Source organism: Centruroides sculpturatus, unplaced genomic scaffold (assembly GCF_000671375.1).
Source record: "Centruroides sculpturatus isolate CEXI.00-Female unplaced genomic scaffold, Cexi_2.0 scaffold2084, whole genome shotgun sequence".
Lineage (NCBI taxonomy): Eukaryota > Metazoa > Arthropoda > Arachnida > Scorpiones > Buthidae > Centruroides > Centruroides sculpturatus.
This window is the reverse complement of record NW_019386178.1, coordinates 48,881-64,597: the sequence shown is the minus strand read 5'-3', so window position 1 is coordinate 64,597 and position 15,717 is coordinate 48,881. Positions and strand designations below refer to the sequence as shown.

At 28.3% G+C, this 15,717-nt stretch overlaps 3 protein-coding genes across 4 annotated transcripts in view; 1 reads left to right on the top strand and 2 right to left on the bottom strand.

Annotated features, from left to right (window-relative positions):
- Positions 1 to 6,155, bottom strand: part of LOC111613953 (exocyst complex component 7-like) — a 12,456-nt gene extending 6,301 nt beyond the window's left edge. Inside the window, exons 1-2 of the mRNA XM_023355301.1 lie at positions 6,004 to 6,155; positions 3,163 to 3,328 (exon numbers count right to left, since the gene is read on the bottom strand). Coding sequence (XP_023211069.1) covers positions 3,163 to 3,328; positions 6,004 to 6,045 — 208 coding nt within the window. The 5' untranslated portion in view covers positions 6,046 to 6,155. The remainder of the gene's footprint in view (positions 1 to 3,162; positions 3,329 to 6,003) is intronic.
- LOC111613951 (AP-4 complex subunit epsilon-1-like) lies at positions 19 to 858 on the bottom strand. The gene is given in 2 exon segments (XM_023355300.1): positions 19 to 739; positions 831 to 858. A coding segment is annotated over 1 exon segment (702 nt). The 5' UTR covers positions 724 to 739; positions 831 to 858; the 3' UTR covers positions 19 to 21.
- The window catches only part of LOC111613950 (spermatogenesis-associated protein 20-like), a 37,053-nt gene continuing 27,491 nt past the window's right edge, over positions 6,156 to 15,717 (top strand). Inside the window, exons 1-3 of one of the 2 annotated variants that reach the window (XM_023355298.1) lie at positions 6,156 to 6,320; positions 6,485 to 6,616; positions 6,699 to 6,763. In XM_023355298.1, coding sequence (XP_023211066.1) covers positions 6,196 to 6,320; positions 6,485 to 6,616; positions 6,699 to 6,763 — 322 coding nt within the window. In that variant the 5' untranslated portion in view covers positions 6,156 to 6,195. Of the gene's footprint in view, positions 6,321 to 6,484; positions 6,617 to 6,678; positions 6,764 to 15,717 lie in introns of those variants that run through there. The other variant, XM_023355299.1, reaches the window with a different exon arrangement.

Here is a 15,717-nt window from a genome sequence, read left to right as displayed (position 1 = left end):
AAGATTCCCCTGCCTCCATATCTACACCTTGGTTAACTGCTTTAATGTTGAAATTGCAGAAGTTACTACACTTAAATCTCCATCTGACAATGCTTTTTCTAGTTTAGGCACTGCTGCTGAACTAATATGCCAATTCTGTAACTGATTCAAACAATGTTGAAAGGCTAATACGGCAAACTTTCTTACTAAAGGGTGTGAATGATTCAGTTTTTCTTCTATTAAATTTTGTACTGTAGGAACCATTTCATGATTGATTAGATGGCAAACAGTTATAAGAGCCATACATATTTCTGCAATATTTGAGCTTTTCAAATCCTTTTGTATTGTATTTATTAGAAGAATGACTAATTCATGATCTTTGTTTCAAAAAATACTGGCTGCAACATAACCTATCATTTTCTGATGAAGATTTCCTTGTTGAGCTAACTTTAAAGAATGGATGTAAGTAAAAGAACAATCATAGCCAAGAGTTTCACAATACATGGCATATAATAAGCACTCTTCAACATCATCCAAAGTAATATTAGGTTGAGTAAGTTGATTTTGAAGAAAAAGCAATTTATTTTTTATTAATTCATCTTCTTCATGTTTCGAAGAAGCAATTCTCAGTCGCTCAACGAAATCTCCAAATCTCTTCCTATTACCGATCATAGGAAGGAGAAACCTTCGATGACTACTTCCACTCGTTAAAACTCTTTGTAATGATTCTAATGTTTTCTCCATCTATTAAAACTTACATCTAGCGAGATGAATTAAGTTATTAACAACATTTTATACAAAATAAATTTTATGCTGCAAAGAAATAAAAGCTGCTATGTATTTAAAATTACTGTAATGGACGGCGCCATTTTTCTTTAGATAATCAGAAAATTTTCTTTAGATTAATCAGAATAAGTTAATATTACAACAATACTCGCAAAGAAATTACAGCTAATTCTCTTTTACTCAAAGAATTATCCCATTACGTCATTTATGGCCGCCATCTTTGGAAACTGCTTCGTTAGCAGAAGTGATGACCTCAAGAAGGTTAATGAAATGATGCACTTTTTCCCATGCATCTTGCAATCAGCATGCCTCATAAATGCTTTAATTCTATTGTATTCAACACTAAATGAGGTTTGACAAATGACACAATGAGCTGAACAAATATCATCATCACAAGTTAACCAATTTTTGAAATCATTCACTTGACCCATGAATGTCTAGACCAATTCATCTTGAAAATTCAATTTTAGAACTCAAAATGGCACATTATTTTACTTAGAATCGCATTAATTACATTTGAAAATTCAATGCATAACATTCAAGCATCTTCTGTGAATCCTAACAAAAACTTTCATAATTATAATCAGAAAGTAGTTTTATCATTATAAGTAAACTTACTGAATATTAAAAATAATTTTATATTTCAATTGGAAAAGTTTAAAATATAAACAGAATTATATAATATTGTTTTAGCTGACTGCTGGCATGGATTTGAAACTATGTACTTTGATAGTTCAATCAATGTTAATTTGCTTATAATTAAAATTTTTAAAAAGCAGGCAAATTTATAAAACAAAAATTAACAAAAGTAATAAAAAAAAATATTAAAATTTGATCATCTTTTGTGTGAAACAACACTAGAACAATTTCTATAGTTATGTTGCAAAAGAAAAGAGTTGCAATTAATTAAAAATTGTAATTAAGGATTCAAAAATGCAGGCAAAAGTAAATATAAATTATTAAAAATAATTATAAAAGCTAAAACAAAATTAATACTAAATAAAGTAAACTAACAATAATAATTAAAACTCTGCCCTTTATACTGAAATCAAAACTAAAATTAAAAATAAAATCAGAATTAATTAAAATGAAATCAATTAAAAATTAAAAACGTTTAAAAGTTGTTTTGAAATTTTCAAATTGTAAATGAAATTACTTTTTTAAATTTACATTATTTGTGTGCAGCAATAACAGAACATTTTGCTTTCAATATATACACAGTCAAGTTGGCCGAATGGCAACACTAATGTCACCCTAACTCCCTTAAAATGGGGACAGTTAGTACTAACCAAGTGAAATCTCTGATCGCTCTGACTTCATGAAAGAAAAGTCACCATTGCATACTCTGATTTGTCAATATGAAAGTTTCCAATAAACGAATACTTAATTGTTAATATCATAATTTAAAAAATGTTTAATCTTCAACCAAAACAAATAATTTTCTTATAAAATGTGGAAGAATCATTTTAGGAATCAAAACTTGTGACAACATTTGCTTGATTCTGATTAACTGTCCCATCACTAGTTTATACTAGTGTAATCTTTATTAATTGTCAGTTTTATTTCTTTTCTCAAAATAAGATGTGACTATGTGACTAGTACTTCTTTCCCATTCTCTGACTTATGCCACAGCTAATAAAGTTTGGTGTAAACGCTATGCTTCCAATATTTGAAACTTGGAGTGCCAACCAACAATCATGACACACATGACTAACTGCATAACAAAAAATTCTCTTCAATGACAGCATTAAAGACCAAGTCAATTTTTTTCCAAATTGAAACATCAGCCACTGTTGTTGCATTTCTGTATTAATTTATTGTAGATATTCATCTGCATAAATTATGTCATTTTAGATTCACTTGATACAAAATATGTTATCCATTGAATTATCTTGGCAGTATTTTTATATTTTGAAATTTTAATAAAAATTCAAAGTAAAAATGATGCAAGTTTGATAATGTTCTTGGCTCATTTCCAAATATTTTATCTAAAGTGACTGTTGAATCTCCAAGATGACTTCATAGGAAATCACTAGTCCCTCTAACTCCTCTTTTGCTCATATCACTATACTTTCTCTCACCAATAGGTGGCACCATGATGAACTTTTGTGAGGTGTATACATCATTAATGATTACCCAATCTATTTTGTCACAAACCTTGTAAACACGTCATAATTGTATCCAAAATATGACATATAGCACGCAACATATACTCAGATCTCAAAATTAGTGAGAAAGGTGAGGTTTTTATAAAAATAGTAGTGAATAGTGAGCAATCTGAAAAATAGTGAGTAAAAGCAAGAATAGTGAGTCACTACAAGCCCTGCATTTCCAGTTTTTATATTAAAATTATTTTATAAACTCATAAATTAGTATTAAATCATAATTAAAGGATACTATTTTGTCTTCTTTGTAAATTCCCTGTTTCATGGTAGACCGGAAGTATTGTCTGCTCTAATTTCATCAAACGTTCGTCAAATGATGTCAATATACTGCACATTCCTTTAGTTAACTGACTGCTTTTCAGCGCAGCTTCTTTTAATACAGACAAGTTGTATATTTCCTATAATCAATATAAATTCATTAAACTATAATAAAATGTAAATAATGTTTCCATAAATAAACTAACTAATTCTGATATAAAATTTTCTCAATTATATGAGCCATTCACATGCCAAATCAATTAACTCCATTTGCAAATCCTTAAGATAATTGTTATTATTTTACATTTTTGTACAACTAATTTTATATATCATTACATTAAAGCAATGCTTTAATACAATGGTATATAAAAATACTTTCTACAATGTTTATTTAAATTTAAAGTTTAAAAAAATTTTTAAAAATAATTCATATTATTAATTTTTATACTGTTTGTTTTATGGAGTTAATCAATTTGACAAGTGAGAGACTCATGTATCAAATTATTAAAAATTATAAATTTCTAATTCAAAATATAAGTGTAATTATATAGCATTGTTTTATTATATATGTACTATATGAAACCTTTCAATAAAATATATATATATATATACACAATATATATATATATATATATATATTGTGTTTATTTTATTATCTGTTGGTAGCTTAAATTAAATAATTTCAGAATACAAATGAAATGGAGGAAATTTTAATTTTTGGTTTTCATGTGCAAAATCATGTCATCGAAATAACTTTCTCTAGAATTTTTTTAATTTAGACAAGTATATAACTTTAACAATTAATAAAAAAAATGAAAAACAATTTGATAAAAATCCAAAATAGAATTCAAATTCTATAAACTATGTATGACATCAATTTCTTACTAATTATGCTATCTGAAAAGAATAAATTCTGCATCTGAAAATATTTGAATTTAGAGCTATTTAACCAAACAATTTATAAACTAGTATAGTTAGATATCAAGTCTAAATTTATAAATAAACTTGAAGAATCAGACTTGAATCATTGGAATATTATAATCAGTTACATACTTGTTTATTATAACAATACTCTACACAAATGATCCTTTTTTTGAAGCTACAAAAAATATGTCAACTTTCAAAATTATTATGTAACAGCATTCATTGAAACTTTACAAATTTAAATTAAATAAATAATTCAGCTTTACAACTATAAGCATATAGTATATTATGTAGAAAGATGTATGTTATATGAATCTTGGTGAATTACTAATCATCTTAATTTCCTTTATATGATATAATAATTTATTATATAATCCAAACTTATGAAAAATAAAATAAAATAATCAAAATTCATAAATTACTCGAAATTATTACTCAGCATTACAAATCAGAATTCCAGATATACAACAATCTGAATATCACCGATATTACCAATGCAGTCAAAACATATATAATACCCAATATGCATTTTAATATTACATTTACTTTAAGTTGAATAGAAGTATTTTACAAAGTACAACTCAATTTGTGTGGTTAATTGGCTCTGCAAGTATACCACACACGGTACATGAAAATTAACAATTCAAATTGTTCGTTAACCGATTATTGATTTACCATAGATTTTTGTGGGAATTTGATTAATTTGTTCTGGAGACCCACAAAAATAAAAATTATATACTTTCTTACTATGTTTATTTACACGTAATAACAAACTGAAAGCAATCTTTCCATTTTATCATGGATGGCACTTTTGTTTCTCAGATGCAATTTTCATTACTCCTTTATCAGCTCGAATCTTTTGATTATATCTTTCTTAACTAAGATTTATCTATTGTAGACCTGTTGAAAGTATCTGCCTACAATATCAGACATCTGCCCACTATAATAGCCAAGGTATAGAGAGACCTTGGCTATTATCTATTACCTATTAGCTATTAGCTTGCTTAGTTCTATAGTGAACACAGTTCTTGACACTTTACTCTTTTTTACGCCCCATAATATTATCAGTTTTTTAAATAAAAAGTTCAGAAAAGCACTTACAAAAATTCAGAGAACAGAAATTAACTAGAACAAAAACAGGTTATGTATACGACTGTGAAAGTCTCATTTTATAAACAATGTATAGATGCCATTAAAATATAGTTTTACAAATCTTAAATGCAGTGTCGCTTCTTGTGTTTGTTCTGTGAGGCATTCCTTGTCCAAACTGTTCGTTAACCAATCACCCACTGTAAACAATTACGGCAAGGAGGAAATTTAACAAGTTTAAAAACTGTCTTATTGTAAAAATAAGAAAAAATATTGAAGACACAGTTGCTAGCTCAGAAAACATTTAAAGCCTCATTTACATTAGAACATTATTCTTAAAAATCAAAACAATAGTTACCAAAGCAAACTAAAGATCTAAAACTGTCAAAAATGTGTTTTAAATTATAACTCGGAGCCAGATTTACACATCGGTTAAGTGAGCTATACACGTTACACCGTAGTTCACGTAGAACGTGGACTCGTGCAGTCCCGATACCACAGTGCGTAGGGCCTCATGCTTTTAAATTTATTTACTGGAAGATCATCACACTTTGAAATATTTTTACCGGGAAAGCCCTTTACATACAATTTAAGAGTCAGGTGTCTAAAACCATCCCATTCAGAACTCAAACGTAGAAAAATAAGGTTTGGTGTCTTTTCCTTTTTTTAAATCCTCTTTTTGGACGTATACAAGTTAATTAATGGGATAAATTACATTTACACTTATCAAAATTGGAACTATTAATTTTGCTCGATTTAATTGCATTTTCTACGAACGATAGACGACGGAGAATCTTCTCACCTTGTCTAACTTGGATTTTGCTTCTTCCATTTCCGATTTCATATTTATTTAACGGCATAAAAACGCATTAAACGATAAACAAGAAACAATCCGTATACACCTCGACCATCCTCTAGCGGATTTTCTAATAAATACGAGGGAAAAAAATACGCCATCTAACGGGATAAAATCCAACTAGGCGAATAACTTTAAATGAATATCGCCAAGACGAAACATTTGAAAGTTGCGAGAAATGTAGTCAAATGTTTATTTAATTCGTTTAAAGCACCCGATATAATTCGTGTCCATAATTTAAGATATTTTATTACTGAACGAAGGTATTTTTTTAACGTTCTTATTAATAAATAATCATTTTTCGAAGTATTCGAAGATAAATATATTTTCGAGGGAATAAATTTCGGTGTTAAAAAGTCGGATTTGAAATGGAATAATTTATAATTATTCGTAATTTTTTACTGTTGTTTTTTTTCTTTATAAATAGGGCAAATGTCACGTGGATGATGGCTTGTGAATTAGCAACAACATCCCAGAAAGATCAGAAGAGATTTAAGAACAGATTATCTTATGAAAAATCTTCTTATTTACTTCAACATGCATCAAATCCGGTCGATTGGTAAATAATTTTTTTATACATTCGTTTTCGTAAATTAATTAATTAATTTCGTTTATGCTTAGATTTCTGTCTGTTTCCGAAGGTATCCTTGGGGCGAAGAAGCTTTCCAGAAGGCGAAATCAGAAAATAAATTGATATTTCTATCAGGTAATCCGGGTCGTTCGGTCTCCGCCGCCGGTTTCTTTAAGGAACGGTTTCGTTCCCGCCGGAAACTTACGCGCTTTCGGTCCGTCCTCCCGAATGATGTGTTGTTTATACTGTTGTTTACATGTAGATTTGATTCGTTTCGCATAAGAATAAAGAATTTGCTTTGTACTTGTTTTAAGTTAAATGTGTTTAAATAGCCGAGGATAAAATGCGTTGTCGGAAAGTGTTTCTAGCGGGAAGTCGAGCCGAATTGCACGAGAGAGCTAGTTTAAGTAACCAAATATCTAAACGAAATTATTAAGACTATAATAGTGCTGTTAATAATCGAGTAGTTTAGATCTATTAATTTGAATGTATTAGGTTATAGTTTGTTTGGATATCTAGTTATTTAAAAAATGAAATTTGGTGGAATTGATTTTGTTTAAATTGAAGCTTTATATTGCATTTATTTTATTTTTGTTTAGAACCGTTAGTCGGTAATTTAAAATCTTTTAGCATTTAATATTTTAAAATAATTCAAATGATTGTTAATGCAGAAATTTATCTAGTTGGAAAAATGGCTTGAGTTGTACAATTCACAGCAATCGGTAAGTTTGAAAATCGCGTTAGAATGTGTAAAGATTACTTACAAATGAATGATAGACATATTTCTATCCTGTTGACAGTTTTGTATGGAATAAAACATTATGTATATATTTTAGGAAAAAATAATTACAAAAAGTTATTTAAATTGTTAATGATACAGAAATAGTACTATTTTAATATACTATGTGTTTAAATGGTAAAGGCATGGTGTAATGTTAACAGGAAATTTTGTGTTTATTGGTTGTTTAATTTTCCAGCTTTTTCTGTTTAATATTCTTAATTAATTACCTAATTTAGAATAAATCTTAAATAGAAGAAACCTTAATTATTAAGGTAGCTAAAGTAATATTCACTTGGCTGATGACTGACTGGGATGTTGTGAGGCTGATATATCATTCAAATGAGAAAGTGACATAACACATAACAAAGACACATTATTAGTGTTATTGACAATAATTTGCAATAAACTGTATTGAGTTAAGGACTGGAAATTCATATTTTAGAACTGATAAAAAGTTGAAGAGACATCAAATTTTGTATTTATAATATATATACAGGAAGAGCTTTATTTCTAGAGTTTATTTCTACTATATGTAATGAAAAGAATTAAAAGATGCATAAAGAGAAGTCATGCAAATTATGACTACAAAACAACCAGTGAATATTAATCAAATGAAATAAACAATAAAAACAAAGCAATTTGATAAAGGTCATCAATGTTGTTATAAATGTAAGGCAAGAATTCTTAGTATTAATAAAGTTTCTTGTTTTAATGTTATTCTATTAGAAATTGATATTCTACCTCAAATATCAAGTTACAGTAAATAACAGATCTTTGATATCTGTATGTTAATTCTTGAATAATAGTTTGTATACAAAAAAACATTAATTCAAGTCATCCAAAAACATTAAACATTATTTATAGAAACTTTATTTTCATTATTCAAATGATTTCAGACTCCTATTCAAGATATATTAAAGATGAGATGAAAGGATTAAACAAAAAGGCCTTGTTATGCAAAGATTGACAAATATAGAATAATAATCCTATGCTTGTGTGCATTTACTGTCACTCCATATTCCTTAAATTTTCTAAGTTTTGGTGAGCATTAGTTTTCTTTGTTATTTTAGAAATCACTAAACACAAACTATGAAAAATGTTTGTATGTTTACTTTATACATATGATTTTCAAAACAATTTGTATCTAAACATATAATTTATATTAAAATGTAACTGATAATGTTGGGAATCAGTGATGCATTGGGGAATGTCATACATTTTATAAAATCATAGAGTTATGTTTGTCATTAATATTTCTTGACTATTAGTTGAATATTTAATTTCTGCAGAACAATTACATGTCCTGTCATTGTGAATATAGAAATAAATGGAATAGATTGAGTGATTTATAGTTTGATTTTGTGTTAATTTTAAAATGCAAGGACATTTTTTATTCACTTTTACATTTATTACAGTGGTTGTAATTTGCATTATGAAAAATATTCAGCTTATATCAATTTTCTGTTTGTGTATCCATTGGCAAACCTCCAATGATAAATTGGTATTTTCTTTGTAAGTATATAAAACAAAAGTAAGATCAATATAAAATTATAAGAAAGAATGATGTTTACCAATGTTTTTTGCAATTTTTATTCTAGACTATATTATAGGCATTTTATCATTTTTGTTTTTGATTTAATTATCTATTTTTTTTTTTCTTTTGTGGTAGATTTTCCAGTTTTTTAAATTTTGAAATGACTTGCTTTTAAATAACAATTTCTGATGATCATTAAATTTTATATGAATTGATATAATTAATTTCATTTACATATATTTTAGTTTTTGGTTAATACTCTTATTGTTGTATATATAATTTTTAGATATTATTTGTTTTTGATATCAAAAACATGCATGTATGGTATATACCGGGGTTGTCCAACCTTTTTTCCTAATGGGCCAAATTAAATATTTAGGTACATTCAGTGGGCTACAAAGGTACTTTATATAAATATATGTTTTTAAAATGTTCAGAATGTGAATATCAAATTTTAATAACAAATATATATTATTACAAAAAATACTGTATTATTGACAGTAAAAAAATAAATTATACTCGCACAAAATAAAAATAAATTCAATGCAATTTTTGACATTGCTTCCTTTTATAATATTGTCAATATCTGCCTTTATGATACTAGTCTTAATTCTACAAATATTAGTTAAATGGGAGTCGTGCAACCTATTCCTTTCAGCACAGTTTTTATGCACGAAAAGAATTGTTCACAACAGTATGTACTACCCCATATGCATAACAGTTCTCTAGATAAAACAGTTTTCTAACACCAATTACGTCATTATGAAATCAAAGTGTATCCAGTGAAATGAGAATAAGTTTTACAACATACTTTGTCAAAATAAATGAAAATATACCTAAAAAATTTAGGGTGCAGTGGGCCGCAGGTTGGACATTCCTGGTATATATCATACATCAATATTTTTCAAGCATAACAAATTTCATTTATAATAATGTTCATTTTTATGTATAAATATATCTTGGATATCAAAATTAAAAATATTACTATTATGAATTTTAATTACTCAAAAAACAATGAACAAATTTGTTCTTTAGCTATTTAACATGAGAAATATTTACTGTAACTCTACTGTATAGGATGTAGTATTCAGTGAACTATTCTCTTAATAATGAAACGCAATGGAGAATTCTTCGTGTGTCCTTTTTGGTGTTCCATGCCTGTTTTAGTCATTCAAAAAATTGTTACAATACATGTAGGCTATTTGCAATTCTTTTCCCATAGCAGTAATAAATTGGTGTCAAATATAACTGTCAGATTGGTATAATAGTATATAACATATAAATATTTGTAATACTTTCTTTAATAATTTAGAATTTATTTTAAAAAAATCAATATTAAATTCTACTTTTCTACTAATTTTAATTTTACTTTGATTTAAGTAATTTTGCTTTTAATCATTTATCATGAGCTTTCAGCTATATTTAATTAAAGAATACACTTAAAAAAAGCAGACAAACTTTTAAAGAATTTATTAATTTTTTATTATGTTAGTTCTCTAGATGACCTTGAAAAAGGTCAAAGATATTTGAATAATTTTTAAATAAATTTACTCAAACATTATAACTTAATATAGATATAATGTTTGAGTAATTAACTGGAATAATCTAAGTAAATTCAGTTATTAGCAAAAATTTGTTTGATTTGAAAAAAAAATTAATTTGAAAATTTCATAAATTATTTAAAGTATTTTGCATAAAGGGGCTGTCTGTAAATTACATCTGCATTTTGCTTAAAATTTTTACTCTCCTACCCCCCCATTGTCCTAGTTTGTCCAAGATTTTTAATCCCCTCCCTCTTTGGACATTCAGCAAAACTCAATTCCCCTCAAAACCTTTATCACTTTATGAATAATAAAATGCATAAACTGTATAAAATTTAACGAAATAAAACAGATGTCCACTGAAGTTCAACCCCCTCCCCTTGTCTGACTTTATCCGACATAGCACAATCCCCTTCCTTCTTTCAAGTGTAGATGTCATTTACAGACAGCCTCCAAAATAATGAATATCAAAGACATGTTTAAAGTATAGAAAAAAGAGAATAAAATGCTTGCGAGCACTTTTATGAAATATTCCTGCATACATAATTTACTGTTTAGAATAAAACTTATTTGCATCTATAATTATGTAAATAAATATGTAAATTAGCTAATTGTGCTAGTAGTAATTTGTATTTTAATTATTTTATGATTATAATAATGAAAAATATTTTATAAATAGATAAACATCTTTCATTTGTCAATTATTGAAATATTCAAGAATTGATTTGAAAGTTTATTTGTAGATATTAAATAAATATTTTTGCACTTATTTTAGTATTAGTTATTTACTTATTAATTTAAAATTTTTTATATTATATAACATTTAAGCAATTATTTTTCACATACTGTTTATTTAATGCAGTTGACACAAAATGTGAGATAAAGTGCAATTAAAATGATACAAAAGGATGGAGCATTATCTTTAAATACACATAACCTGAAATAATGATAATTATGATTAATTCATTTGTAATTGTCTGACAAAATGATTATTTTGATAAATAAATGATTGTGTATATAAATGATATATAATTTTTCTTAGTAAATATAAATATAAAAAAAAAAATTTTATTTTCTCTATGGAAAGAAATTATTATTGAAGATTCTGATGAATTTGACCATTTGAACTCTGTAGATTACACCACAAGACTGAATCAGATGTTTCCATGGTTAAACTTGAAACAGAAATAACTGTGAAATACATTAAAGGAGTTAACTTTTAAATGCAATAGAGTATCTTTTGGGATCATTCTGTCCCATCATCAGATCCAAATGTTTAACTATTTTATAATTGACATTGATTAGGACAGCTGCTTCTATTTGATTATAAAACAATTAAACACTTGGATCTGATATTTTTTTCATTTTTATTGTTATATTACTGTACTTGTTTACTGATAAATTTAGAATAATGGTGGACTCAAGTGATAACTCATGTTGTGTTTCTATCCATTATTCATTTGCATTCTATTGAAAAAGAAATAAAAAAATAAAATAAAAATTTCTAATTGACAGTTCTATACAAAGTTAATAGAATGTATTGTAGAAGCTATTTATTAAAGTATCTAATTTTCACAAAATTCAAGAATGTATGAGAATACATGCATTTCTTAAAGTACTAGGTTTAGATACAGTGCAGTGCAAATTATAAGTCATTTAATTTTAGATGGTGCATAATTATAATTATACACTTTTTTAATAATAATAATCAGGAAGTACACAGAACTTGCCCAAGAAATAAGGCATCTGTGGAGGATGGATAAGGTGCTTATTGTACAGTACCTGTTGTTCCCTCCTCTACAAGTATCACACATACTACACAAAAGCCTAGGCACATTACAATTGAATAGAAACACATACATCACATTATAGAAGGCCACTATATTGAATACATGTCATATTGTTAGGAAATTCCTGAATACAGACACACAATAGAATTTTAAAAAAAGAAGAAAGAAATAAAAAGTGTAAGGTTGTGAAGGAAATCTCTAGATTAAGCAGTTCACATTGTAATATCACAAAGCAGAAGGAAACTAACATGTATAGTGTATAGTGAAAGTTAAAATCTGATAGAGATTAGATCTGAGTTATAAGGTGGATGGGTGATTGAACTGCTCAAAGCCATAGTCTCAAATGGCAGCTTGAGCAAGTGCTGTGGTGTTGATGGATGCATACATCAAAGCCAAAAAGCAATTATTGTGCATAGACATATGGGATGTGACAGTGACTGAGAAGGGGATAAAGTACATTGTTCATATAATTTAAATTTAGAATTTTTATGCATTTAAACAAGAATTTGCTTATTCAAAAATATTTGTTATGTGATAGTGTTAATATTCATATATTCTCGTATTCTGAAATTTGCTTTCCCATAGTATGTTTTAAATGAGATATAATTTTCATGATATAAATTTCAAGTTACAAAATTTGTTTATAAGAATTTAATTTACATTATATGAGAGTGAGTCAAAAAGTAACCTTAATTATTTTTTATTAAAGAAAAATATATATATAATATGAATGAAAACACTGTTACTTTTTAATGTAATCCCTGCCACGTTCCATACGAATAGTGAAACACTGCCATGTGCGGCAGTGTTTCACTATTGCTTGGATTCCACAAGAAAAAAAATCTTTGGTTTAGTTGCACAACCACTCATGCATCACTGTTTTCACTTCATTGTACTGAATTTTTTTCTACCAAGAGCTTCCTTTGAGTGGTCCAAAGATTCAGTGCAAGGTCAGCAAATGGGGGGATGTGGAAGACACTCCATATGCAGATATGAAATTTTTTGGACTGTCATATGAGATGTGTGGCTGTGCATTGTCATGCTGTAACAGTATACCAAAACTGAGCTAACCATGACATTTAGATCTTGTTATGGGTTTCAAATGATTCTGAAGCAAGTCACAATATGAATTCACTGATAATCAATCCTCTGGTCATATAATGTTCCAGAATTGAATTATCATGGTCACTAGAAAAATGTGAGCATTACCTTGCTTGCTTGCTTAGTCTATGGTTGAAAATAATGACTCATGATTTAACAATCACCAGTAACTATGCACTGCAGAAACACATCTTCATGCCATTACCTTGGTACCCATCTAGTAGAGACTTTTTTTTTATACTGCAGCATATTGCTAATAATGTTGTGCATAGAACCCTGACTAACGGACATTATTTCAATTACCTGAATGATTGTCACTTGCCTGTCTTCTCTTCTTATGACACGTTCCACTGTCTCTAACAATGTCAGGTGTAGTTGCAGTCTGAAGTCAGCCAGAGCAAGCTGTATCAGTTTTGTGACACACTTTTTAAAAATTTTTTGTGCCACTCATATACTTGATGTAGTAAATAAATAAGTATCCACATACTGTTGTTTCATTCTTCAATGATTGTCGGCCAGTTTTTCACCTTCACTACTCAAAAACCAGATAACTGCATGCTGCTTCTCTTTAGAGCATATCTGTAAGGATGCTGTCATCTTTGTTAAGGTCTGCTGATGTCACAGTCCATGTACGGTACCTGCCTAACTTTTGACATACCTATGAGATTGAGCACTTGATTTTGCTATATTTCACGAAAATGTTAAGCCTAATTCTCCATCGCATTTGTTAAGAAAACATTGAATAGAAAAAGTATTGAATGTCGTCTTTCTTATCAACAACTGTGAAGGAAGTATAACAATTTATTGTTAAAGGGATGAGAATGTCAACATTTGCCTGTATAAACAGGATGAATCTAATGTTGCTTGAGCCAAAGATTACATTCTATGTCATTTCAACACCACCCCTTTGTCTCACTGGATCACCTCTGCCCATACACCTGCAGATTCATAGCTAAACATCCAATCACTTGATGGGTTTTCCAGGCTAAATCAGATAAAAGGGAGGCAAGAACTCAAGTTGTAGTGGACTGTATCAGATTCCATACACAGGCCATACACCACCAGCCACTCTGTTCCAGCGGACATCGTCAAAATGCCATAGTCAGTTTGACATATTCCAAGGCGCTATAGAGAACGGACTCCTTCCAAGGCTCCCTCCTCACCATTATCATAGAAGATGATGGCTAGAATCACCGTATAAGAAATTAGATCCCAAAATGCAGGAAATGTTCCAAGAAGGAAATGCCATCCCTAAACACTGGATGACATTGATCATGGCTCAACCTCAACCAAGATAGAGAACAGCATTTCAACAGCATTGTTCTCAGAGGTATTTGAAGTAGCAAATTTATAAACTCTCTTTCTGTTCGATATTTGTTTATAGGAAACAGGGACTGCACTTTGCAAAGCGACATGTTTACAAGTAACATTTAGTTGTATATTCTGTAACTCTTGTAACCCTTAGATTTAGATGTTTAATATAAAACTTATATTTTTATTCATTAACCTGACTACCTGTCTCTATTAAACCATGGACAGTTATTGACTTACTCACGACCTTCCCACTCCACTAACAGCCCTCTTAGCCATCCAACAGACATGGAGATCAGGTTTTATCAATCTATGCTGATTAAGTGGTCATTAGGAATCGTCCCCTTGGCCTCCAGCTAATCTCACATACCCATGCATACCGAATCTACTTGCTTGAAGACACACACAACACCTCAAAATTATAGTCACCACAAGAGATTTAAAATTTTTTATGATCCTATTAAGCTTACTCTTTGACTCACCCATGTAATTACAAAATGAAAGAACCTCTTATTTTTCAGTTGTAATGATTACTTTTAAGAACTAAATCTTTAACAGTTTACTTACAGGAAACTTTCTTGATACAGCTATTTTTAATATTTTATACAAAAGTGAAGAATTTATCTGTTAAAATTATTAAGTTTAAGAAATTTTTATTAAATACAGCAAAAACATTATGAGTTTAGAGTGAGCAAATAATAATCTTGAATAACATTAAATTACATAAATTTGAAAGTACTGCTTTAGAATTTAATATGTTGTAAGCACTTTAAAAAAATCTGTTAATATATCAGAAATTAAACTTCTAGTCTTCTCTTAGATAATAATCCAGTAAAGGCCAAAATANATAAAACAAAAGTAAGATCAATATAAAATTATAAGAAAGAATGATGTTTACCAATGTTTTTTGCAATTTTTATTCTAGACTATATTATAGGCATTTTATCATTTTTGTTTTTGATTTAATTATCTATTTTTTTTTTTCTTTTGTGGTAGATTTTCCAGTTTTTTAAATTTTGAAATGACTTGCT